The 27,807-nt window shown below is 38.6% G+C and overlaps 1 protein-coding gene across 2 annotated transcripts in view; it reads right to left on the bottom strand.

Annotated features, from left to right (window-relative positions):
- Positions 1–675: 675 nt before the first annotated feature.
- Positions 676–27,807, bottom strand: part of QSER1 (glutamine and serine rich 1) — a 75,546-nt gene continuing 48,414 nt past the window's right edge. For both annotated transcript variants that reach the window (XM_074276745.1, XM_074276746.1), the window contains exons 5-13: positions 18,409–18,725; positions 16,680–16,796; positions 15,995–16,128; positions 15,041–15,252; positions 12,450–12,587; positions 9,909–10,006; positions 7,248–7,397; positions 5,351–5,446; positions 676–4,244 (exon numbers count right to left, since the gene is read on the bottom strand). In XM_074276745.1, the coding sequence (XP_074132846.1) occupies positions 4,104–4,244; positions 5,351–5,446; positions 7,248–7,397; positions 9,909–10,006; positions 12,450–12,587; positions 15,041–15,252; positions 15,995–16,128; positions 16,680–16,796; positions 18,409–18,725 (1,403 nt within the window). In that variant the 3' untranslated portion in view covers positions 676–4,103. The remainder of the gene's footprint in view (positions 4,245–5,350; positions 5,447–7,247; positions 7,398–9,908; positions 10,007–12,449; positions 12,588–15,040; positions 15,253–15,994; positions 16,129–16,679; positions 16,797–18,408; positions 18,726–27,807) is intronic.

Genomic DNA, 27,807 nt, shown 5'->3' with positions numbered 1-27,807 from the left:
TTTATAAGAGCTCTCAGTAACTCTGGCTCTAAGATGGCTAATCTACTCAAGAAATGAGAGCTGACGACAATTTAAAAATATCGTGTTGTTTAGGGAACCTAAAACTGGAGGCTTTATAAAAAAACTGAACAAAGTGAAGCAACAAAGTTGCATTTCTTTGGTCCATTTTCATCAAATGTCTCTGGCTAAGGGGAGTGATATTTTCCAAATGTATAAAATCAGGGAACTACTTCTCTAAGCAAATTGTAAAAATTTTAAATTAGTGGTTCAATAGACCTTTTATTCCCTAAAATGGAATTATATCTTATTACTTTGAAAGTTAAGGAACCAACAAAAACAAACCCACTAAATGTATTTAATGCTAAAATTTTCACTTTTTAAAAAAAGTGATTACGTGCTATTTTAAATGGGGAAAAAAATGCAGGCTTAGCAGAGTTTCATTATGCTGTGCAGTAAATACATGGGACGCTTAGAATTTTGAAAGATATTTTAACTTAAAGTAACATTAGTTCAATGTTCTGAATTTTTCTAGGATAAAATTGTAACTATGCTATTAATAAAATTGAAATCAAGACAAGTAAGGCTTAAATTAGACTTACTTTTCAAATGCAATCTAAAGGATGACTGCTTGTAAAAGAATACTTTAATTCACTTAAAAGAAAAAACAAATAACCCAGAACATTTTCAGTTTTATTGTTTAAAAATTGCTTTCATTTTAATGAATTAGTAACATCAAATGTGTATTATACAAAATTGTCCCTTCACATTTCCATACATAGAATAATAATGGACCACTTGAAACTCTGGACTAAAAATGCATAAGGTTCCTTAGCATCTGTAATTTCAGTTATTGTCACATAAATAAAAGGTGATATGCAAAAGCATGCATTTAATATTGATGCAACAAGGTGTATATTGTGCAATAATGCACAGCTAGGTGCACTGTTTCTGTGCCACTGACACAGTTGGAAGCAATTATCCTGGGATTTTACATTCTATTCGACAAACTGCCTTTCTGCTAAGTTTTTCTGCTACAATAGGCAGAAACAGCTTTTAAAACCATACAGACGCAATAAATGTTGTAGAACTTAAACTTGAAGCAGCTTTATTACCAACAGCTTTAAACCCTGCTGCTCCACTGACTTCAAAGTCACAGCTCAGAATGAAGCATCTTTTTCAGGAAAAAAAAATTTTTTTTTTTGCATGTTTCAAGAACTCAATATTTTCTTTGAACAACAGAAGACTTGAGAGTCTTAGAAAATTAATCTATCATCACTTTTTGATTCTGTAGTTAGAGAATTTGCAAATTTATGAAAAATATTTAAGATTTTTCTTCTTCCCAAGACTTCCCTATTTGATCTTGCAACGGGGAAAAAAGAGCAATTGTTATTGTCACCAGACTATGATGACTAGTAAACCATTAACAATTTATGACTTCACTGCAGGATCAAGAAAAAGGAGACTGAACTAGGATGAGAAGTAATGAGTGGGGGAATATCACTTCTTCTCTTAACAAATATCTGAAATTTAAAAAAAATTACAGAAATGATGTTTTGTGCACAATCTTTCTTTCCAGATCTGTATAGACAGGAAAATTTCATCTTCAATGTTGTGGCAACAAGCACATTCCCACTTTAACTCAAGCTGCCATCATATGCCTTGTAATCAGCATTTTTTCAGAAAAGATAGGAATTGATACTCAAGATTTATTTTTAGTTAAACAAGGTTCATTTAAAAGCATGACTTATTCTTTTTCCTAGGATCTGAAGGAGGAACTCTGTTGTTGCCTATGTTGTTTAGCTCATTTGAGGACTGAGATGTTGTTATGACTAGAATTCTCAGGTTCCCCCTGAGCAGCATACCACAGAAATAGAAAACTAAGCTCTAATCTTGTTTTTTTTTTTTTTTTTTTTTTTACATGTAGTGGGAAATAGTACACCTGTTTTACTGAAGTGACTTAAGCTGCAAGCATATGGCTGAAAGTGAAACGGTTGTCTTTGTAGGAAGCATATGTTTAATTTCAACTAAGAAAAAAGGCCTCACTTTTCAAGGGCACATCATGAAATAATTTTGGTAACATCCCAAAATGCAGAAATTTAATTAGAAATTTGATTAGAAATGCTAAAAGAGATGAATTTGGGTGGATGACAAAGATTTGTGTGTTGGTGAATAATGGCATATTAATAATGGATCTTTACTTTTTAGCATCTCGATACAATTTTCTACTTTGAATTTTATAAATGAGTTCCAACCAGAGTCAATATTACAAGAGAGAAAAATGGCCACTTCCTACATATGTATGCTCATCCCCACTTAGCATAAATTAATTTCAGGATGACATTCTGTACTCTCAAATATGAATTCAGGTGACACGAGTCCAGTAAGCACTTATTGGTAATAAGCTACCTAAACAGGTTTTGAGAAATTTCCATAAATGGAACATTTGCTTTGTCATGAAATACAGTGTTTTGGTGTTTTTTTTTTTTTTTTATCTCATGTTCAATTGTGTATGAGCGTGTAAGTATTATTGCTTTAAACAACATAAGTATTCAAGACTAAATACTGAATTTCCCCTCAATGCTACAGGTGTTTTAACACAAATCAAATTGCTTGTCATTCTTCAACTTTCAGCCACATTTACTGAGGTTTTAAGTATTATATGTTAGCCGTTAGCCTGGTAATTCAAAATCAAGACACTAGCAATGGCTACACAACCATGTCTTTTTTGGGCACTGAGCAGTAAAACTGCTTTCTTGGCAGGAGTTAAGGCACTAAATGGTGGTAAAAAGAAACAGAAGTATATGGTAGTTGACCATTTCTTAAAATCTTAAAAAAGTAAATAGCTGAGTGACACTAGTAAATCTCTTCCAAACAAATAAGGCATCCTGTTGGCAAACAAAAATAAAAAATAATATCAAGTTGAACCTAATACATTCACAGTCTGAGCAGAACTATTTGAAATGTCAGCTATTAAAAACTAAAGAAAGCTACAGAAGCATGTCTAAAGGTTGAAAAGGCACCAAAAGGAGAACTCCACCACTTCCAGTTCTAAGAATGATGTAAGCTGTGTTCAACACTGCATATAACAATCAAGTCAGTTACCAATTTGCTAACCAGAAAGTAAGCCACAGTTAAGCTTTCATTTTAATAAGTCAGTTAATCAAGTGCTAGTTTAGTAAGAAATTTATTTTCCTATGTCAGAAAATAATTGCAGTGTCTAACACAACTACATTTATGATGCAAAACTAATCTAGTACTGAATGCATGTTCTGGTTAACACTGAAGCTAGTCTGTATAAACAAATCAGTTACTTCAAGATAGAGTTTACAATAGGAAGTCAACATATAAATGAATAAAATTTACTGGAAACAATGCAAAGTGTATTACAAAGGTATATGAAACAATTATAACCACAATATTTTCTCTGTGAAAAATACAACTATTAGTGAGATAAAATGTACAAATGAACTTTTTCCAAAGAAAAACAGAGTATAAAGGAAAATACTTTTCTTCAAAACAGGGAAAATAGTATAGTTCATTGTTTTTCATTACAATATAATTTGACACAAAAAGCAGTCAAAGATTGCACCAATTCCACATCCAGTTTCCTGAATATGTTCAGAGTAAAAGGAGTCCATACAGCAGAATGTGGTTTCTGAATTTGATGATGGCAATATTCTCTTACGGAATGACACAACACACTAGCTGTTTACAAAATATACAATACTCTCATTTTGGTGGCCAGATGGAAATGTAAATATAAGTTTATTTTGAACCCTGACTGTCTTTTAGCCAGAGGCAAGAAAAACCTAAGTATTTAAGTGTTCTCTGTAACAATAAGGAATTATATTTAGTGCATGCTTTATTGTTTTTCAAAAACATTTCTGAAAATAACTGTTACCCAATAGTTTACAAAATAGAAAAAAATCATTCATCAGGATAAAAAAATGTGTTATAGGTCCATTTACAAAGGACTAATTTCCTCAGCAGGAACCAAGGTACGAGTTCCCTAAATGAAGAAGGTATGCATTGTCTGAAGAACTGGAAATTCTCTTTGAATTGTTTTTCCTTCCGCGTGTAGAAAAATGATATTTTGGAAAATGTTATGAACATTTTTGCTGGACAAAATTCAAAAGTTCTCCAAACTTTTCAAAAAGATCCTCTACCCATTTTACATTTTTCATACAGAGCTGTACAATTTCTTCCTGTCCTAAATCTTCATTTTTTTTTTGCACAGATGAAATCTGAAGGAGAAAGACTTGTCGCATTAGTTTGTGGCTTTATTACAGTCTTTGTATATTACAATATCACCAAAGATTATTTTTCAAATATTTGACAATGATCATTTGTATCCCCAAGTTAATTGTGTAGTTAGAAAATTCACAGGCTTATTAAAGAAAGCTCCAACACTGAGCAATGATTCTTTCAGGCAAGCTTGGAAGAAATAAAAATCCTTTTACATTTGGCTCCACAGAAGGAGGCAATCTTCCTATTTGTGCTTCTATTAAGGCTTTTGAGTCTTAAGAGCTTTCTCACCCCTTCCATAAATAGTGGCTATCACATTTTTAGCCAACACCATTAAGTCAGGTGCCAATTTTAAACTCGCTCTTAATATAAAAATTCCCTCAAATCACTATTGGGCTTTTACCACATTTTACTACTTGCTTAAACATAGCCAGATCTGATAAAATTAGTTAAAGCTATTCTAGAATCACTCAGAAATGTTACAGGTATTAAAAAACATCCCATCTCCTGGGTGCAACTTTCTACTTTATATGTTATTTCTTAGCAAGTTTAATATACTCTTCCTAAATGCTGCTAAGTTTCATATTCACTTCATGGCAATAAAATGATAATCATTATAACCATCCTCAGCTAGGCTTGTCTATGTACTAAAAAAGGAAGACTATTGTCAAAACAGTTACTAAAGGCAACATAAAAATGCTCACTTGTGAGCAGGAAAAAAATGAGGCATAATTTGTAATGTAATTAGTAGTTCCTACTAATGGAGCTTGGAAATGGCACTCATCAGGACATATTATGGGCATAAAGCAATTAGACATGATGGGGTTCAAGTCTGGGAAAAAAAGGGACAAAAGAGTATCCATTATCCAAAGGAATCCAAAGTAAACACACACACACACACACACACACACACACACACACACACACACACACACACACACACACATATATATATAACTTTTTCACCATATTCATATTAAAAGATACCACTATTAGATGTGGTCTTAGTTAAAGTGGATGATTTTTAAAAGCATAATTTATAAAAGAATTATAAATAATATATAATACATAACACACTAATATAAAGAAATAAATAAGCACTTACCTCTTCTCTACATATCAGATAAATATGATATTTGTAATGATGCAGAGAATGATATAAAGAATACAACTGTGTTTTTTCTGGATCTACAGCAAACTCCTATAAAAAATTTTAATGATGTATTTTACTAAACTTAGCACTTGACACACGAATACTTTTACAAAAATACTGAATCAAATTCTCAATTTCAATTGTAGAACTGACTTATCTGAGGGAGATTTGGTAGAAAGCAAATTAAGAACACTATTTGCTGGTTCACATTGAGAATGAATTATAATTCTTCCTCGATAGCTACAGGAGGAAGATGATAGGTCCACGAAGTGAGCTCACCAAGGAAATAAGAGGGGACACATCCGAAGGCTCCCTAATTGGCTCTGCCAAGAAAGGAGATCCCTTCACTCTGGAAGTGGAGTGAAGAAGGGAGGAAGAGGGGAAGGGGACAAGTAAGGGCAAGAGCCTCAGTTTTCTTGGAAAAGTAGAATGATTTGTCCAACTGGGCAAGAGAGGGATGTGTGATGTTAGACCTGAGGGAGTGAGAAGGTCTGAAAGAGCCCTCAAGGGACACATTTTCATGACTTCCTTTTTCCCCATCTCAAACTTGTGAGGAGATGCTAAGAAAGCAGATGGTGAAGAGGACACAGGGCTTAGGGGAGGGGAAGCGAGCACACTGCCCGAAGGACAGATTCATAGTGGGAAGATGCTTTGATGGCTTAGTGGGCCAAGTCTTGGAAGAAAGGAAAGGGAATACCCTAGTGTTTGATAAATCCCAAAACATAATAGTTAGGAGTGGTCTTAACATCTAAGGAAGGGAAGAATGGGAAAGTAGTTTGGCAAGGGCAAGTGGTGTAGGAGATAAAGCACTGGTCCTGAAATCAGGGGGATCAGAGTTCAAATCTAGCCCGACACTTAACACTTCCTAGCTTTGTGACCCTGGGCAAGTCACTTAACCCCAATTACCTCACAAAAAAAATAAATAAAAAATAAAAGGAAAATAGTCTGGCTGAAATCAGAGACCAATGTCTCACATCTCATAGCAGCCCTTAAGAAAGTGGCCTAAAACTGAAAACCCATAGACACTTTACTCTGAGGAATGGCTGAATAATTGTTATGGAATATTTAATATAAACAAGTTTCTCTTTTCTAGGACTTCACATGAGAAATATAAGTGTTTTTTTAAGGGTCTAACAACCCTTTCCTCATCTCCTCTTAAATATGTTAAATCATAATGACAAAGTCAGATGCCAATTTTAAACTTGCTCTTAATATAAAAATCCCTCAAGTTACTATTGGGCTTTTACCATATTTTACCTACTTGCCAGATCTGATAAAATTAGTTATTCTAGAATCACTCAGAAATGTTATAAGTATTAAAAACATCCCATCTCCTATTCTAAGAAAACTTATATAATGATAATGGCATTACATAGAGAAAAACAACTCTTAGAACTTTGATCAATACCATGACAAATCATGATTCCAAAGAACTCAAGTTGAAACATAAGACCTTCTCTCAGAGATGATTCACTTAAAAATGAAGAATGAGACCTACATTTGTTCGACATGGCCAATGTGAGAATTTTTGATGGATGTGTTAGGAGGTTTTCTTTTAACAATTCTTCGGTGGGAGGAAGGGAAAATAAATTCTTATTAAAAAAATCAATCTAGGGCAGGATAGTCAAACTGGGAGAAAAGAATCTCTTGATGGTGATGAGTGGCTTTACAGGAGTAAGGCAGTAGAAGATCTGGTGAAGAACAAAGGAAGAGTGAGAAAAGCGAACTCCAGAGTTCAGAATCTTAGAGGAAAGGGGCATTTTGTTGTGATAAATTTTAATTAGGATTAGTGGGAAGCAGTTAAGGTAGAGATAGAAGACAAAATAGTTTAAAAGCATATGGCACTTACCTGTGTTGATTTAGTGGTTGATTTGGAAGTCCTAAGTGTTTTCTTATTATAAGATTTACCATTCATTTTGATTTTTGAAATAGATCCTCCACTTTTTGCTTTAGAGTCCCGAGTAATTATTGTTAGTTCAGGAAAACTTTCCAAAGCATTCTTTAAAAGAGAAAAGCAAAATAAAAATCATTACTTAAGAAATCAATTAAAAAGGAATCAGAAACGGAAAGCTGGCATTAGAATATAGTTTTTAAAATGGGAGGAGGATAGGGGAATCAACTTATCTGAAAAGAAAATACATAGTAGATTGCTTCAGGTACATGGGGAACATTAAATCTAATGTAGACTTTTACATCTGATATATGATGTAAGAATCAAGTTGGTAATTATTAAAAGTTATTTCTTGTCTAAGTTCATTTGTACTTCCAGAAGGAAAAGTGTCTTAGAAAACAATCAACAGCCAGGAAGGTGTTTCAGGCTTCTTTAACTAGACCAAGCAGTGGGGTATAATGGGAAGAGCCCTAGAAGGGGGGTCAGAAAGTCCTCATTTCATATCCAGCCCTGTTGCTTTTTTCCCTGTGGGATCTTGGATAAATGTATGTTTCACTTTCAGACTAGATAATGTCTCAACTTCTTTCTAACTTTAAATTTTCTGATCTTAAGATACTCTATTCCTCCATATTTGTCACTTATTATAATTAAATCTATATTAGTTTTTTAATAGCTGTTTGATCCTAAGGCTATTTATTGGTTCAGCCCCATGGACTTCTGTTTTTCATCCAACTAATCAGTATTTTTTGTGTATGGACCAGAAATGAAGTCAATTGATAGCCTTCTGAATAGGCCAAACTTCCAGATTTTCTTATCACCTTTCTGCTAGTAGCTCTTATGACAATATGCCAGCCTGACCCTGTGGGAGGGGAACCCAGGCCATCCTGAAGTAGCTCATAGTGCCACCTCATTCCTTCGGTGGTCTTATGCTGGAGAGCACTCCTGAGTCCTGATGGCAAATGAGAGGGCTTCTCTTGATTCTCTAAGGGCCATAGAAAGCAGGATATTATCTTCACCCTTCAGAGGCACCACTCAGAGAGTGTGTCGTGGGCCCTAAGCTAGACTGGGCCATGTCTAAGTCATATCACTTCCTACACAACCTGCTTCCACATATACATGCCCTTTGTAGATCATGGACTGACTAAACAGAAACCTTTAAAAAAGGACATAAATGTGAAAGAGGAGGGCAGAAACACCTTCTCACTGCTGAGAGGTCACGCATAGTCTTAACAGCCATAAGTTTGCAGCCTTCCATTTCCATTAGAAATGAAAAGGATGCTGCAGGCAATCTGTGTGACTAAATGGATGCTAATAAGCTCAAGTTCACCACTGTCAGGATAAAAGGATGAAATATTCCAATTAAATATAAATATGATTCACAATATGGTCTGATAAAGCTATTACCTACATCACCACACCACCTCTAGAGTTCAAGAATCCTCTCATCTAGAAACTGTTTCCAAACACTAGCACTGTGGTCCTGAAAACACAAGGGGTATGGTTTTTTTCATAGATGAATCAGACTTTCCCTTGAGAAATAAAAGGAAAACTAAAAGCTTCATCTTCACTAAACAATAGGATTCTTTGCTCTGAGTTAGCTACCAATAATTAGTAGTCCCTATTAATTTTATTAAAGGGTGTTCTTTTATCATGAATTATTGTCCTGCTTTTCATTATTCATATGCATTTCCTGTCTGAAATTATTTCTGAACACAATTATTCCTTTTAATCAATATGTCAAAAGTTTAAAAACTAAACAGTGATTCTAAACAAAGTTGGAAGCAATGAATGTTGGGCTTCTCTGAAGATAAAAGGACAACTTTCAAATTATCTTTCCTATAAGCCAAGGAGATCAAAAGACACCAAAAATTTCCCGAGGCAAAAAAAAAAAAAAAAAAAAAAAACAACCACCAAACAAACAAACAAAAAAAAAAAAACCAACAACAGCTACAGGATAGACCTCCCAAAACATTCAACAAGAAGAGGAGTAAAACTTTTTTTCAAAGGGATCTTACTGAAGATTGGCAGCTTAAGATTCCAACCAAAACAGCAGTGAAGGAGAGAGGAGAGAAAGGAGCAGAGGGTTGAGGGAGACCTCGAGCTCTCCCCGCTCCCAAGCCCCATCTCTCACCCTACTGGCTCGGGAGCCTTGAAAGTCCTCCCAGTCTGGAGTCACGCACTGCATGAGCCTCCCATTCAATCTCTCTGAGCCTGAGCATCCTCGTATGTAAAATGAGACAGTGGCAGCTCTTACACAAAAACAGCTGAGATGACATACCGTGGAGCAGGGACTGGGATGCAACAGTCCGGGGAGTATTCTCACAGGAGTCCTCACCCACCCACCCCTAGTTATACACCCCCCAACCCAACACACACTCACCCCACAGCAACACATACACAGTTTTCAGCTTTTCCTTTATCCATATGTGTATGTATATATATGTGGATAAGGATTTTTATTATGAAACACTCATTTAGTAATATGATTAAAACTCAACATGAATCTTTGATGAATGGAGAAGCTGGGTCCTCAGCAAGAAGAATAGAAAAAGGCAGAGTGTACCCATCATAAATCTGCCCTTTGAATAAGCATGAATCCATCTTGGTGAGAGGAAATACCTTAAGTGACTGATCCAAATGAAGCTTCAGAAGAAGTCGTCGTCTGTTTTCATTCAGCATACCATCGATTTTCTTCATATGTGGCAAAAGTAGTTCATCTAGAATAGTACCAAAATGTAATATAGTTAAAGGAGAAATATATTGAGCAGAAAACATTTGAATAATCAAATTTTAAAACATGTAATACACTGAAATACTTAAAATATGGAAATTTCCAGGAAAAATACTGATCAAGTCAACTCACAATATTCAGAATTAAGGACCAACCATGACTGTCCTCTTAAGAAATGGAGGGAAGGCATATCTTTTAAAAAAAAAATTGTTTTTACATTTCCTCTATTACTAATCACCATCCTAGAGAAGTTTCACTTGTAACTAATAATAAAAACAACCAGCATATCCAAAGGACATTATATGCAATGCTTAATACCCAGTGTCCCACAGAAGGACTTCTGTCAAGATCTATGGAAGGAAAACTTTTCAAACAAGTTGTAATAATGAAGCAAAGAAGAGGTCTCACTGTGAGGTAAAAGTGAGCTTGGAAGCAGGGAATCTGGGTCTGAGGGTGGCCGGGACAGGTAACCCCTCGCCCCCAGCCTTGGCTGCATCTTTTGTAAAGCAAGGGGCTTCTCTCTGCCCTGACACATCACCGTCGCAGGCAGCAGGGGACATGTTTTCATAAAACAGCCTTACAGGGGAGGCAAGGCAGGCTTTACAGCTTCTGTTCTCATGGTGGAGCTGAGGCTAACACCCAAGAACTACTCAAAGGCAGAACTGGGCCTCACACAGGATTCTTTTGATATATGGCACCTGTCTTTCTGAAAATTGGTCATTTTCTGTCAAGTATAAAAAGACCTTCAAAGACTTTTAGTAATTCTAAAAAGTAAATTATTAACTATGGAAGTCATCTAGGGGTCAGTTCCTATGTGTCTGTAGAAGCTGCAGTTCAAACAGAAATGCAATGAAGTGACTTTCCCATTACGATCCATGTACTGGGGAGATGGCATCAGCCGGGGTTTTCTAAAACCTGGTTTTCCCTTCCAGCTTTGCTATATGCTAGGCTCGGGCCTCAGTAGACTGAATGAGATCTATGATATATTCAAAGGAGTAATTATAACTATAAATTTTAGATGTCATGTATTTTATTAGCTAGGGCAAACTGTAAGGGGAAAAACAAGAAAAAGAAATAGTTGACAAAAGGAAAAGGGGAAATGGGGGAGAAGAAAAGTACTAATAATTAGATGCTAATTACATTTCATTACAACTAACCTGAAAGTCTTTCTTGGGTTGGATTTTTTTTTTTAATAATTATACTTATTTAGATATTGTCAGGATATGCTCAGTTATTTTAAATAATTTTCTATCACCTATGGTACACAAGACAAGTGTATGAAAAAATTGTAGAATGATTCATTCTTCATTTTTTATACTAGGCTTTTTTTTCCTTTATTTTCCCTTCCCTCTGTCCACATAGAGTATCACATCCTTACCTGTAGGAGTTCTGCCCAAAGAAATACAAATTTTGATCCCTGAAACCTAAGACATCCTGGGATATACAGGCTAGATTTCTTTCTTAAGGATCATGCCTTAAACACAAATCACCCTGACTCTTATTGATCAGCTAGGCCAAGCCTCACCTGGTCACTGTTTGGACCCTGACTGACTCAGTGAATGTAAATAGAAACTATTTCTACTTTGGCCAGAAACCCCCAGGTTTATTCCAGATTTATTTGTTTGTTTACTGACTGGGTAAAAGAGGCCTCATTTTTTACCTAGCTTTAAATATGGATTGCACATCATCTCAGTCTGAGATCTTTAACATTTTTTAAAATAACTTTAAATTTTCAAAATATATGTAAAGATACTTTCAACATTTACCCTTGCAAAACCTTAGTTCCAATTTTTTCTTCCTCCCTTCCCCCACCCCTTCCCCTAGATGGCAAGTAATCCAATAAAGTTAAATGTGCAATTCTTTTATATATATTTATACAATGATCGTACTGTACAAGAAAAACCAGATCAGAAAGGGAAACAATGAGAAAGCAAACAGCAAGAAGAGTGAGAATATTATGTTGTGACCCATGCTGTCCCCACAGGCCTCTCTCTGGGTGTAGATGGCTCTTTCCATCGCAAGACTGGAACTGGCCTGAATCACCTTGTTGAAAAGAGCCATGGCCATCAGAGCTGATCATCCTATAATTTTGCTGTTGCCATGTGCATGATTTCCTGGTTCTACTTCACTCGGCATCAGTTTATGGAAGTTAAAACCTTTTTTCTAAAAGGCCCAGGTCTGTGAGCCAGCTCAGCTTGCCCAGCACCCCCTCACTTTCACATAGGCACTTGCAGGTCATGGCCTCATCTCCCTATTGTCATGGTCCTCTTCAGGAAAGAAGAACAAGCATCAGACTGTATCCTTTTTGTGCATGAGACCTCTGAGTGTAAGGAAGCTCAGAGAGTTTCAGGCTGGACCCTTCAGTGTGCCTGCGTTAAGAATGCTAGGCCGAAAAGGCCCCCCCGCCCCCATTTCGGCTCAGGACCTACCCTCGCTCTTCTCCAAGGCCTGCATCGTGTCTGCGTCCAGGGCGATGCTCACGAGCAGCTCCACGTAGCTCCTGAAGGTTTCCTTCATAGCCCTTGTGTTCAAAAAACGGGGGACAGAGGGAGCTGGCGGGTCAAATTCTAGGAAATAGACACATTATTTTAAAAGTGGAAATGCACTATAATTCTCAAAAATCCTACATTACTGTTAGGGTAAGGATTATGGATACAAAGAGCAGAAGAAAGGCTATGGGAGACTCCTCTCGACTCTGGATCCTCTGAGCTTCCCCGGCCACCTTGGGGGCGCTCTGGGTACCACCACAGCAGTCTCATCGGCTGCCCTCCTGGAGTTCTCCACCGGACCTGCTCCCAACCCTTTAACTCCCATGCAGGCTACGGGGGCTCTGTCTCCTCCCCATCCCTTTACAAAGAACTCTAGCATAAACACGTCACATAAAGACGTAAAGTGATATTTCCTAGAAAACTGTTCTAATTAGAGAGCACTGGGCAAGTTTTGGGCAGAACGTCTGTATTAGAACAGAATACTTGACTCTCCCCTGGGAGCTGCCAGGGTGGCCAGCGCCTCCCCTCCTGGGCACTCCTGCTGCCCGAGGGCGACACCTGGTGGCCAGCAGAGTTTGCTGCTGTGTCCACCCCCACTGGGTCTTCTTGGCAGGGATGCTGCTCGCCTTTGTCACTTCCTTCTCCAGCTCATTTTTTTTTTTTTTTAATTTAGAATTTTTTTTCCACAGTATATATGCATGAGTATTTTTTTTAATAATATTATCCCTTGTATTCATTTTTCCAAATTATCCCCTCCCTCCCTCCACTCCCTCCCCCCGATGGCAGGTAATCCCATACATTTTATATGTGTTACAATATAACCTAGATACAACATATGTGTGTAAGTACCATTTTCTTGTTGCACATTAAGTATTAGATTCCGAAGGTATAAGTAACCTGGGTAGATAGACAGTAGTGCTAACAATTTACATTCACTTCCCAGTGTTCCTTCTCTGGGTGTAGTTATTTCTGTCCATCACTGATTAGCTGGAAGTGTTCAGCTCATTTTTTAGATGAAGAAATGGAGACTAACAGCGTCAACGGTTTGCGCAGGGTCACCCAGCCAGCGAGCTCTGAGGCAGGACCAGAGCTCAGGGAGCCAAGGCTTCCCAACTCCAGGCCCCGGCCCTGAGCATGGTGGTGCCTCCGCGGTGAAAAGAAAACTTATTTGCCTTCTTCAAATGTAAATAGGAAAGCCAAATCTTCCTGTTTTAAATAACAGCTGCTAATATGTAAAAAAAAAAACAAAAACAAAAACAAACTTTTTTCTCCAAGGGAGAAACAGGTCTTGACGGGCAGACCTATTCTGGGCACTGAATTTATTCACAGGCTCTGGTAGGAGAAGCTCAGAATTTCGTTTACAACCATTAATTATGCTCCTACTATATGCAGAACACTGGGCTGGGTGCTGCCGAAGGAGACAAACTTCAGGTAAAACCCGCTCCCCCTCCCATGGATCTTACATACATGCATCAGAGAGGCAGGGAGTGCTTACTTATTAAACAATCCATCACCAACTCTGTGGGAGGCTGCAGCAGAAAAGTCCCCACGGAGAGGCAGTGTTTCAGAGGCTGGGGGGGGGGGAGGCTGGGGATGCTGGACACCAGGAATCTGAGCAGGAGGGCTGAGGAGACCACTACTAAACGGGCCACAGGGAGGCGGAGGAGGGCTGGCTCTGCGTGTGTGAGAAGTCTAGAAGGAGGGGGGGTGGGACAGGGAGAGCAGGTTGAGGAATGACCACAGGGGTCCAGGCAGGGCCGGGAGACAGTCCAGCTCTTCAGAGTCCAGACAACCTGGGCCTCAATCTAGTCTCAGCTGCTTTATGTGCTCCGGACAAGTTACTTAACACCTCCATCCGTCGCGTTTCCTCAGCTGTAAAATAGGATGTATCCCCTCCCAGGGTGGCCGAGAGTGGGATGAGATATCCATATAGTGCTTGGTGTACAGGCTGGCCATGTGGGGATTAATCCCCTTTGTTGTGTCGGGTATGGGATCTGAACCCACAAGCAAGTGAATATGGGAGGAGAGGAAAACGGATGCTGGATGACAGAGCAAAGTAGAGGGTCTGAGGCCCTGCAGGATGCTGAGGGAACAAGGAAAGGGAGCAGAGCTGGCCTGGGCCCCTGCCTCAGCCAGAGAGCATTTATCACAAAATCCCTAGAGTAGTGGGGATAGAGACCCAGAGGCCCCCCGGAGACAGAGGACCTCCCTGCCAAACACTGAGGAGTGGTCAGCATCGTCCCTGACCCACAGTAACTACCACCAGCACAGTCACATAAATGCCATTCCCTTCCCTTCGTCTGTAAAGTAGGTCTGGTGTTCTAGCCGTCCTGAGGCCCAAAGTGACAAAAATTTTAAGAATAAACTGCAATGCTACATGAAGTAGTCATGAGGAAATATATACTTTACTCAAATGTGTGACGAATGCACTTTGGTGGAGAACCTCTTAGAACAGACACTCTCACCACCCTGAAGCACTGCAGCAAAGGCTCCCGAGGGGCCGTTTGCTGGATGTGCCCCTGCCCACTCACCCTCTTCCTCGCTGCCACTGGTGTGGACTTCAGGTGAGGAATCAGACTGGGAAGACTCTAGCTCCTGCTTCCATTTCTTCCGCTTCTTTGGCGGCGGCTCGGCCTTCATCTTTGGCTGCTTAGCTTTGGATTTCACCGAAGAGACTTTTGTTGCTTTTGGTGCTGGAGGATCAGGAACTTTACTGCTGCTGCTCGGCTTAGAGTGAATGGCTCTGCAATGTTAGAAGGGTTTGTTTTGTTACCACAAGTTTAGCCCAGTGACCTAGGAAGAAAACTCAGAGCCCTGTGGAGGATGTGACTGTACTTGGCAGGATGGACCTTACCACCTTTTGAGCACTTCAGGAATCTGATCCGCACCCTAGCGATCTCTCCCAAGGTCTCCAAAGCTTTCCTCATTACAGCAATCATTTCCCCCAGTTCTATTCACATTCAGGTAGGGGACTGATTATTCTAGTTCCTTCATCCTTCAGCTCCCTTTGGGGGGGACCCCTAATTCCCAGAAGCTGACATCAGGACAGGCTACACGTTACACCTGGCTTGTGGAGCTTCTGGGGCTCTTAAAGCTCGAAAATGAGGAGTCAGAGGGCCAGGCTGGAGAGAAAGCCATGGAGTCCAAAGCTACTGACCAGTTGTGCTCTGGATTGGTTCTGGGAAATTCTCATTCTCTAGACCACAAAGCCAAACACCGACAACAGTTCCAAAAACCTAGAATTGCACTAGTGTTCTAGTGGCACAATAAAAGGGACCCAAGACCCCTGGGGGGCCTATACCACCACAGAAAGTGGTAATGTCTGTTATGGCACCCTCAGCATTAATTTATTCAATATAAATTAGTTACTGAATTTTCAGTCTTTAGTAATTAAAACTTTAAAGTTCAGTATTCCATTGATTTCACTTCCTACACCCCATCATGAAGGACAGGTTCTGCCCAAAACTGAAGCGGAAGACACATACCTGGATGCTGGTAAAGGGTGACTTCTTGGCTTTTTTGAGCACACTCTGACATATTCCTTCTTGTTGGTGTTTTCAATGAATTTTACATATACCCGTCTATATTTACTCTTTGCATCCCCAAAATATCCAAGATACTGAGGAAAAACACAGACACTCCAAATTATGTGACTGTACTCATTTCTTAAAGACTAAAACTCATGACAAAATGTTAAATTACTTCAATGAACACTAATCAGATGTTTAAAACTGCATCTTTCCCTTTCAGTAATTAAAAGCTTATATGCAACTTACCAAGGGGATCATTAACGCTGATCAGGCTTGTTTCAGGCTGGGGAGGAAGGTGCTATTAGGAACACACTCCCTGTTCTAGGAGCCGACAGAGAGAACATCAGAGTTCTCCTACATAACATGACACCCAGACAGTCGCTATCATTTGCTTGTTCGGATATTTAAAGAAATGCAAACTTCTGTTACCCTTCTTCAAATAAAAGTTTATTTGTCTAGTCTTATCTTCATGCATTCAGTGAAAAAATGTCTAAGATGCTGTCATCATTCCATCTTAACTCAGGATATCCTAACACAAATCCTTCCAGAAATGCAAATTGTAGAATGTATTCTTGAATTTCATCCATAACTTTTCTTGAGCAATGACCTTCCAAAATTGGTAGATGTTGATTCTACTTACACTATTAGTAGCAGCAAACTCTCTTTGTCCATCTCGAATTTCAGGAACAAACTTTTGCAATAAAGCTTTTTGTACTTTCCAGATTGCTGGTGGTTCTTTACCTGTTTTTAAAGCCACCTGTAAGGATAGAATTAAATCAAAATACATGATTTGATTTTCAGGGTCACAGAATCTAGAAAGTAATTTCAAGAGTCAAATAGTCTAGTCTCCTACCCAGTAGGGGATACCCTTCCCCCATTTTCTTTAAAGATGGATCACCTCATGATGCCTGTGAGATTATCTCAAAAGAGTCTATTATATTTTTGGCTGTCGAAGTTGTTTTTATTTAGTTGATGTTTTCTTTGCAGCTTCTATAATACTGGTCTTTAAGGAGTCACAGTGTATTAACTTTGGGGTACATAACACTGTGATGTTAGATACAGAAGATTATCATTAGATACTAACAGACCTCATCTAACAAATACTATTTGATCTCTTTTCCCTATAATAATAATTTTTATTTGAATTTTAAGTTTAGAAATACTTTATGCAAATTCTAGTTATTATACATACATACTTCCTCCCCCCACTTCCAAGCAGGAACCTATGATTTCACTGCTCATGATAAGGGAATTCTTTCTGGGGCATTGAGGCTAAGTGACATGTTCACCCATGGTCACAGTGTCTAGTAGCATGTATCCAAGGCAAGTCTTGAACGCAGCTCTTCCTGATTCCTAGGCTGGCCTTCCATCTACTACGCTATACTTTAGCTTGTCTATTCCCAACAGTATAAAGTTTTATCCATGCTTTTAAACAAAAGCTACTATGGCCATTTCTCAATTCTTCTCACTCCCTTCCCCCCCAAACTTTCCCATAACAAACCACCATCTTAGCGATATCATTACATAATGCACATCACCTTGAGGATGGAACTCATCCAACAATGTAACTATTATCCAAACTGTGCCAAGCTATAGTTAGCAAGGAACTAAGATAAGAATTCAGATTTCTTAAATGATTTTATTTTTTAAATGACATTTAGTTCATTATTTTTGACAAAATAGGAAGCTTTGCAAAGAATGACACTTCAGCTATCTATAACTGAAGGGATGAAAACAAATCTTTGCATTACTTAGAATATCTGGTGATACAAAGAAATGCAAATGAATTCAATAGATTTTATTAGTGATTCTGTATTAGGGACTATTGTGTGCTAGAGATTAAAAAAAAAAAAAAAAAAAAGGAAAAACCCTGGAGTCTCTTCTCAAGAATCTTATAATCTAATGTGTATCTGGAGGAGAAGGTGGGATGTGGCCCACAAATAAGTACAATTTAAGGTGCTTTGTGTTAGGGAAAAAGTGCTTAAGGAAAACCTGAAGAGGAAGGAAATCAGGGAAAGCTTCATGGGGAAGATAAAGGAAGGGGGGGGGGGGGGGAGAGAAGAGGAAGAGAATATGGGACCTGATGACTAGTCCAGTTTGGCTGAAACAGAGCCTGTGATGAATAAGGTCAGAAGAGTGGCCTGAAGTCAGACTGGAAAGGCTTCATTGCCAGTCTAAGAAGTCTGCATTTATTCTGAAATAATGGAGCCATTAAATGCTTGTAAACAGAGGAGAGGCACAGTCTTACCTAGGTAAGAGGAAGATTATTTTGGTAGAGGAATGAGCTGAAGAGAAGGGAGGCCAACCGGGAGTCTATGACAACATCTTGTTATCACAAGGAGGTTAAAAGGGAGCATGTCCAGTTTTACCTTCAGGTTATCAATGTCTTCCACTTTCACCACGAATTCGTCCCGTTCTCGGTACTGGCCTTCTCCTCCACTGTCGCTGTTCTCTTCCACACATCCCTCTATGGCAGCTGTTTCCTGGACCTTTGCTAATTGGTCTGAAGAAAGGCCATCCAGGTCAAGGCCTGATTGCTTAGAGGGGTCTGCAGAGCTTGCGTTTTCTGGAGCACTTATGGGAGGGGCCGAGGCTTTGTGCACAGACTCATGCTTCCCAGCAGCATCGGGAGTAGTGGCAGCAGGAGTCAGTGTTGTACCAGCAGCGACCTTTACAGCTTCTGAAACTAAAAAAAGTGTAGACACGGTTAAGTACTTGGCTCCCAGTCTGTCTGTATCCTGCCTTTACACTGTTATGTCTCTCTCTATGTCTAGAATCACAGCATGAGCACACAAACAGCGAGGACCAGAACTGCCCCGTGCCCCAGCCACCGGGGCATCGGAGGGCTCATCACAGAAGGGAAAAGGTGCCCAGGATGGGAGGGAGAGTCAAGGAAATGGGTCCAGTCCCTAAGATAATGATGTATGAGCCAAGGGCAATACGTTGGGTCCGAGAGCATCAAGAGCACTGGATTTACCCTCTGGAATTCTGGCCAAAGCACTGAACTGCCAGAGATCTCAGCATGCTCATGGCTAAAATGGGGAAAGCTGCTGAAGTTCTCTCTATGGTCCTTCAAAGACAAAATTCTGTGATTCCAGGGAACTTGAAGAGAAAAAGGACAACTTCATGCTTAAAGAAAGATCATCCTTGAAGATAGCTGGGATGTGAGGGTGGGGAAGAAAAGCACCAAGGTGATTGTAAAGAGCCATGTACAAACTGCTTAAATGGAGTAGCGTCACACTGCAGTTAAAATAAATATGGCGGAGTAGGGAGCCTAAAACTGTCACAAACAGCGATGCTTTCTACTATCATTATCATTTAAAACTATTCATTTTTAGTCTGTGGTTTGTACCCAAACAGCACTCCTGAGATGATGAGGAATAATGTATGTGTAGGAGGTGGGATAATCATAGCTATCATTTATACAGCACCTACAAGGAGCCAAGCACCGTGTCATGCTCTGGGGGTGCTCACCGTCGAGAAGCTCCAAATTCTAGGGGAAAATAGCAAGCACACATATAGGGTTATACAAGACAGACAGATGCAATAATTATGATAGTTATCACTTCATAACACCTACTGTGTGCCTGCAGGCACTTTACAAATACTATCTCATTAATAATGATAATAGCTAACACTTCCATAACACCTACTGTGTTGTCAGCAAGCACTTTACAAATATTACCTCAGAAGAAGGTGCTATTATCTCCATTTTATAGATAAGGAAACTGAGGGTCATACAGCTGGTAAGGGCCTGGGGCTGAACTGTAACAGGGGACACCTTGGCTCCAAGCACTAGGCACTGTGCCACCAGGCTGGCATAAAGGGGAAGGTCCTAAAGCCCCAGGAGAGGGCCCAGGGAAAGGCCAGAGAGCACTCAGGCCCATGGAGATGGCAGCACACCAGACCAGCATGTTGTAGTGTACATGAAAAGGAGACTAAGATGAAGATGAGGAGGGAAGGGAAGGCAAAGTTGTGAGAAGCCTGGGTGCACACACATCCACCTAAAAGCTCTCTTTCTCTCCCTTAAAGTACCTCCAAGATTAAAGGATTTTTCCTGGTCTCTCCCAGTTGTCAGTCCCCCTCCACCTCTAACCACCGGGAGTTTTAGTTAGTCTTCTGTACTTAGCTGTGAATGTGCTTATTTGTCTGAAATAAATAGGATCTTTTTGGTTTTCCTCGATCTCAAAAAGACCAGACAAAATGAATCTCACATAAGCTATATGGAACCAAGTTCAGTTGATTCCTTCCTCTTTTCTGCAGTCCCATTTTATGTCTACTGTTTACAGTGGGCTCTCTCTAGACACTTTCTTTGTCAATGCAGAGTAAGTAGTACCAGGTTCTACTTCCTACACATATTGTTCTATTCCTATGTTGTTCTTTTCGACTTTCACTTTAAGCTTTGAATTCTCTCTTTAAACAGAACTTGCACACAAATACATGCTAAAAAATTTTAAATCCAAGGAAGTTTAGTGAAGGAAAAAATGATTAAAAAAATTTTTTTTTACAAAGGAAAAAGTCTCCCATGTCAAAGGTAATCCCTTAACAACTGTGTGTTGCTAAGAAAAAGCCTACTACATCTTTAAGTCGGGAGAAAACCTCAAAGATCCAGTGATTTCTAAAGTAAGATAATTTGGAAGAAAATATTTTTTGAAGCCTGAGCCAATTATGAAGTATTCAAAAAGGTGTTCAAGAAGTGAAGAAAATAATACTCAATATACAGAACATGAGACTTGCAAGAGCTCTCAGAGGACACCTAACATAGCTTATACCCAAACAAGAAAGAATACTCTATATATTACAATTATCCAGTGGTCATTACAGGGAACAACCCTCTTCAAGATGTCAACGTAAATAGAAGCAGTCACCAGCAATTACTGCAATAAAGATTTTAAAAAGAACAATGGGTCAAAATCATAAAGAATTTCAGGGGGAAAGCAAAAGCCCACATCAACATTGTAGGAAGTCTGTGAGCCCTAGGGTAGGAGTCTTAAGACAGAAAAGTCCAAGTTGGAGGCACAACATAGCTAAACATTGCAGTAAGTACCAAGGACTAGTGAAGAAAGCCTAGAACCTGAAGCTTTATGCCTGAAAAGGAATGAATCCCCAGTTCTGTACAAGGCTAGCTAGGAAACTTGGAACATGTAGCTAATCTGGACCAGGAGCATAATGAACAGAATATGCTTTAGATCAGGACTTTCTAGTGAATCCCAACCTCAAGGCCTGATACATCACGCTTGTTATGCACTCCTTCAGATTCCCGCTTTTTTTGCCACCTCACAAAAATATAAAAAATATTTTTATACATCCTTAGTTTATTTTGCTTAGAACTGATCCTTCCAGTTCTTCCTCCTTCCCTTCCTATTATTCTGTTGAGTGAAATGTGTATGTACTCTTTCAGTTGACCAATTCAGAAGTGACACGAAGTATCAAATACTCTCTCTCCCCTTTCTTTGTATATACTTCTACTTGTATATATCCCCTAACTATGTGAAATAATCTTTGCCTTCTTCTCTTTTCTCTCACCATTGTATTCCTCTTTAGCTTTCTATTCAGTTTGTATTGCTGAGACAATTGGGGTTAAGTGACTTGCCCAAGGTCACACAGGTAGGACGCAGTGTGTCTGAAGCAGACTTTGAACTCAGGTCCTCCTGATTTACAGTGCTCTATTCTCTGTGCCACCTAGCTGCCCCTTCTCTTTTTATTCTTAAGATCATCAAGACATAACAACCACTTTCAGAATTTTTCTAATTAGACACCCTCTATGATTCCTGACAATGACAGAGTTCAGAAAGGGGATATATATATATATATATATATATATAATTATATATATATATATACATATATATAATCTATTTTCCCATATTAAATACAATTTATTCTTTAATTATCTTAGTTTACCTCTTTCTTTACATGCATGCTTACCTCTTTGTTTCTCTTTGAAGACTCCTGTGTTTTGAACTTCAAAGTTTCTACAGAGCTCTGGCTTTTCATAAATGGCAATCCTCTATTTCATTAAAGATCCCCCCCCCCAATTTTTTTTTTCCTTCCCTCCTCTTGTAGCATTCTACTCAGTTTTGCTGGGTAAGTTTTTCCTAACTGTTAAGTCCTTATCTTATACTGCTAAAGTGTGATCTAGATTGTGTCTCCTCAAATACTTGGGAGTACTTCTTCCTGGCTCCTTGAAGTTTTGGCTTTTTAAAAATTTGACCTGGAAGCTTTGGATGTTGGCTATCATGATCTTGAGAATTTTCACTTTGGGGTTTTTTAGGAGGTGAGTGGTGGATTCCCATCCTGGTTATTCCTCTGCAGGATGGACTAGATGCTGAAACAGGCCCTGATCTGCTCCTGTGACCGAAGACATACATTGCTGCTAGGTTCTAAATTTCTTTTTTTTTTTGGCCCAAGCCCTCCCTTCCTGGGAATGGCTCCTTCCTCACCCTCATTATGCCCCTTGCAGGTTTCCAGGTCGGCTCTAGATCTGTGAATTGAGGCTTAGCAATGGGCAGCTAAGCTTTCTTTGGCACCTGTCCCAGTCTTGACGCCCTGGTACACACTTTTCCACCCACTGGGTCCTCAGACCTCTCTGCCTCTTTATGTTCTTCTGAGCTAGAACAAATGATTCATTTTTCTGAATTTCTCCCAACAGGAGAATCCTACACATTCATTTGGTGCATCTTCTATGTTTGTTTGGAGGAATTCTGTAAGGGGAAGCTCAATTGTACTATTTGCCAAAAGTTAGTCCACCATCTTGGCTTTACTCTAGGTCACAACATTAAATTAAGACTTGGCTGAGATCTGTTGTTGCTCTGGAACAGGATGCATACATTATGTAGTAGCAGATCATGTCCATGATGAAGACTATGGGCAGGATCACACAGAAGTCAGTGGTAATTCAACAGCAGCAGCTCAGATTCCATCACTGTAGAAAGGCATTCTGGTCATGGATCTTTGGAATAGTAGCTGCGCCAGTTCCGAGGTTCTCTCCCTCCAAAAGACTTTGAAAGAAATCAGCCACAATTTCAATTAGAGCTCCAGTTCTGCTGCTCAGCATCATCAGCCTGGGCTCCCTTTACCTTCACCCTTCTGCTGGGCCTGTGTCCCTCTAAGTTTTTAATGTTCTCTTTAAAATTTCACCAAAAGTACATTTTATTGCTATCTTTTGTTTTTAATATTGCTTCGATTTTGCCCTGTAGCTTTCCCCCTCTCAGACAACAGTACCTTTTAATGATTTTTTTTTTTTTAAGAAAAGGAAAATAAAAAATCTCAGCAAAACTGAACAACATATCCTTTAATCCAGCAATACCATTACTAGGTCTATGTCCCAAAGAGATACCCCCAAAAGGAAGAAAGGACTTACTTGCCCAAAAATATTTATACTAGATCTCTGTAGTAGCAAAGAATTTAAAACTGGAGGAATACCTGTTAATTATGGAATGGCTGAACAAATTGTTGTATATGAATATAATTGGATATAATACAAGAAAACGAGAAGATAAGAAAAGATGAACTGACAGATTTCAGAAAAACTTGTAAAGACATGAACTGATGCAAAGTGAAGTAAATAGAACCAGGAGAACACTGTATACAATGACAGCAATACTGTACAATGATCAATTATAAATAACTTCACTATTTCCAAGCAATATAATGATCCAAGACAATTCCAAAGATCTCATAAGGAAAAAATATTCACATCAAAAGAAAGAACTGAAGGAATATGAATGCAAACGGAAGCACACAATTTTCATCTTATTTTTCACACTTTTTTCTTTTGGTCTGTTTCTTTTTTCACAACATAATATGGAAATGTTTTCTAAGATTGCGCATATATAACCTGTATTAAATTGCTTATTGTATTGGGGGAGAGGGAAAGAAAAAATTTTCAAATTCCTCTTTTCATGTAATTACAAGGAGATCAAAAAAGCCTAGAAATTACCTCAGCCAGTTAACACTTCATTCTGAAAAGAAAAGGAAAATACCAGTTCAGAATACAGACTCTTTGTAAAACATTAAAGAAGAGCAGAACTTTGGTAGATTGTAAGTAAAATAAATGCATAAAGCAAAATGCAGTGGAAAGAAATACTTTGAAGGTTTGGAAACAGACCCAGTTAAAGTTACTCTGAAGGTAACAAATATACATTTGGATTAATAATTTTTGCAGATGTTTTCAAAAATCCTTCCCCCCCCCCCACCATCCAGTGAAGCAGAGCTACCACACAGAAGAGTGAGAAGGAAAAAAAAAAATGAATGTGCTGACAAAATCTAGGATGTTCATTTTTAGAACATATGTCTAATTTATATACTTATTTTCCTGTGACAGCTTAAAATTTTTTTGGACAAAAAGAGTCACAAGTAGGAAAAGTTCAAGCAGTTCTGGTCTAATCTATTTACTTTTTTTCCATCTTTTTCTTCGGTACCAATTAACTGTCAATATTTACATTGTTCCTCCAAGATATATGTACTTCAGACTTTATTAACAAAAACGGATCAATAACTCCTAATTCACATTTACTTTCTCATCTATATGTAATTTTTTTATGAGAGTAATCTGCTCATGGCATAGAGGCCATCCTTGGTGAGAGGGGAAACAGGAAGGCTATCACTAGTGATATTCCATAGTAATTACACTGCCTATAAAAAATCATATCTTTTCAAGGAGGTGATTCAAAGCAATTCCAATAGGCTTAACAATAGTTATTAAGTTATTACTAACTATTATATAATTAACGACTGAATGTGGATTGAAACATAATTTTTTTGGGGGGGATTTGCTGTTGTTTGCTTGCTTTTGTTTTTTCTTTCTCAAGTTTCTTCTGGAGACGACAGCTCGCTACATAACCTATACTGGATTCTTGCTATCTAGGGGAGAGGGAAGGAGGAAAAGGAGGAGAACAATTTGAAATACAAGATCTTGCAAAGGTGAATGTTCAAAACTATCTTTGCATGTATTTGGAAAAATAAAAAAAGCTGTTATAAAAAAAAAAAAGAATGAATAATACGCGCTCCTGAATTGAAACAATCCCCCCACCACACACACACTCTCACACTTTCTCTCTCTCGATTTGAATCTCTGCTCTGCAAAATATTACCTGTGTGACCCTTGGGTCTCTCAGTTTCTTTATATATTTTCAAATCTACCCACCCTGCCCCAAACTCTTTCCTGACCAGAATTCAGTCTACCAGTCTACCTCTTGTCCAAAATAATTCATTATCTCCTCTCTAATCCAACCATTCCCCATTACTGTAAAGGGCAACTCCATCCTCTCAGTCGCTCTGGTTCCCATATCTTCCTGGATACTTTACTATTTCTCACTATCCCATCCCACCCCACCCCACTCCCAGTATCTATTCTGTTACCAAGGTCTGTTGATTCTGCCTAAGAGCTCTTAAATATGCTCCTCAGACACTGACAATAGTCTGGCACAGGCCCTTATCACCTTATACTTAGGCTAATATAAAAGTTGCTGGTTTGATCATGCCCCTCCTCTACTCAGCACTAAGTCTAATAGCTTCTTCTGCCTCAAGAATCAAATACAAAATACAGTTTGCTATTCAAAGTTCTTCATAACCCACCCCCCTCCTACTTTTCCAGCTTCTTACATCTTACTTTCAGCCAAATACTCTGATTCAGTGACAATGGTCTGTTCCACAATAAGACATTTCATTACTTGCCTCTTAAATAATGGAATAAAAGGCTTTTTGACTGCAATTTTGAGTAACAGAGACCCTTTACCTATGAGCCAGTATGACCTTTGCAAGAGGAAAACCATTCACAAACCCAACACTTGTTTATGCAACGCTGTGAGCAATGCATGCCATGCAATATACTAAAGAAAAAACAAAGATGGAATATATCTGATCGTATGATATGCCAAAGAGACTTAATACAAGGCATTGGTGTGCTCTAAGTGGGCTTTGCAAACTTCTCAGTAGGTATAAACTCCTAAAACAATGTTTCCCAAATATATTTGATTTGTATATCTATAAACAAAAACTTCTTGACCATTTAAACACCTCCTTTAAGATTCAGCTCCAATGCTTTCCTAAAAGAAACCCTTCAAGAATTGCTCACTGGTTAATAGCATCCTCCTCTCTCCCTATCATTTTTCCTCCACCTACATTGTAAAGGTCTATGTTAGAGACTAGCACGCTGCCTAGGACATATTTGTTGACTGACTGATTATCTACCACTCACCTTGTGAGTCCACATTTCCTTGGCCACTGTTGCCATTCCAGCCTCTTGTGGAGCTTTCCTCTGTTCCCATCATCACCATTACCACCAATCAAAATTCTTCAAAAGAGATGGAGGCAAACAGAAGAAACCTGAGGCTGCCCAGACAGTCTTGGTGTATCACACCTATCTGATCACAGATGAACATTTCCAAGTCCCTGACTCACTCCAAGTCTGTCCACTGTGCTACTGCTGAAGCCTTGCTAATCTACTACAACATCTCCTCAAGTGAAAGGGTCTCTGGCTGAAACCAAATGAGTAAGAATAGGGAGGTTACTGAGATTCATAGTCTTCATATATTCCCAAAACTGTTAGCGCGTGTAGTGCACAGTCCTCAGTTTGGGCATCCTACAACAGAGGCTTTGATTCTTTGTTCTATCTAATGTCACCACAGAATAATTACCTTTGTGATCCAAGGCAAGAATTTTCTGGCATTCCACATGTTTGTATTCACAAAAAGAAATTTTTATACTCTTACTGTAGTTTCCTTATGTATTTTTTCCTAGGTCACTGCCTACTTTACCTCTACTCCCTTGATCAGGAAACCAGGAAGAATTTAAAGAAGGGATAATCTAGCTATTCTCCTCATTGTATATGTGATGGTTGTCCTTTTCATTTTTAGAATCACTCCTTGTTGAGATTATAGATTTCATAAGATTACAAAACACCTTGAAACTATCATTTCAAATCTCAATTTTTCATATAGTCTCAGGAATTCAATTAGGCACAAAAAGCTATTCTATTAATTCTACATCAAAAATATCAAGGAATCTTTAGAAATTCTATTTTTAAGAAATATAAACACCGTCTCGTTTATCTTTTGTCCCTTTTGCTAAAAGGAAAGAGTCACCAAGTAGAAGGGAATATGTAGCAATAAATGATATAAAACCAAAAACAATATATTTTTTAAAACTAGTTTATACCCATTTTTATAATAAATCCAAATCACTATCTTTTCTATATTTTAATATAGTTCTCTCCCCAAATTTGAAAAGCTGGAAATGTGAAGAAGTTAGTGATTTTATTAAAATTTCCACAATTATAAGGCCTATAAAGGACTTCATAAGCCATCTAATCCCACCCTTTACTTTGATAGAAGGGGGAAATGAGGTCCATGAAGACTAAATGATTTGCCCACAGTCGGTTACCAAGTATGATTGATGTAATTTGAACCCTGGGCTTTTGACTCGTTACAGTCCTTTCCCCTGATTCATATCACCTCTGTAGTTTATTGTAGTACACTAAAGTGATGTCAGACTCAAAGAGAAATGGATGCCCTGAAGCATGCTGACTTAGAAAATATTATCTATGGTTTATTGTATTTTTATTTCTTTTGTTGAATCTATCTCAATGATATTTTAATATGGGTTGTACTTGGGAGTTTCGCAGCCAAAAGTCAACAGACAACAGGTATTCTGTTGCTTCTTTTCCTCTACACTTGTCATCCAAAAGCCTCTATGACCTTGGATGTTCTTGGAAGTTGTCATGGCTCCTCTGACCTGGAGATCCCAGTGCTGGGCAAACACCCAAA

The sequence above is a fragment of the Sminthopsis crassicaudata genome, chromosome 6 (genome assembly GCF_048593235.1).
Source record: "Sminthopsis crassicaudata isolate SCR6 chromosome 6, ASM4859323v1, whole genome shotgun sequence".
In the NCBI taxonomy this organism is placed as follows: domain Eukaryota; kingdom Metazoa; phylum Chordata; class Mammalia; order Dasyuromorphia; family Dasyuridae; genus Sminthopsis; species Sminthopsis crassicaudata.
Note: the sequence above shows the minus strand (reverse complement) of the source record. Positions and strands in the feature narration are given on the sequence as shown.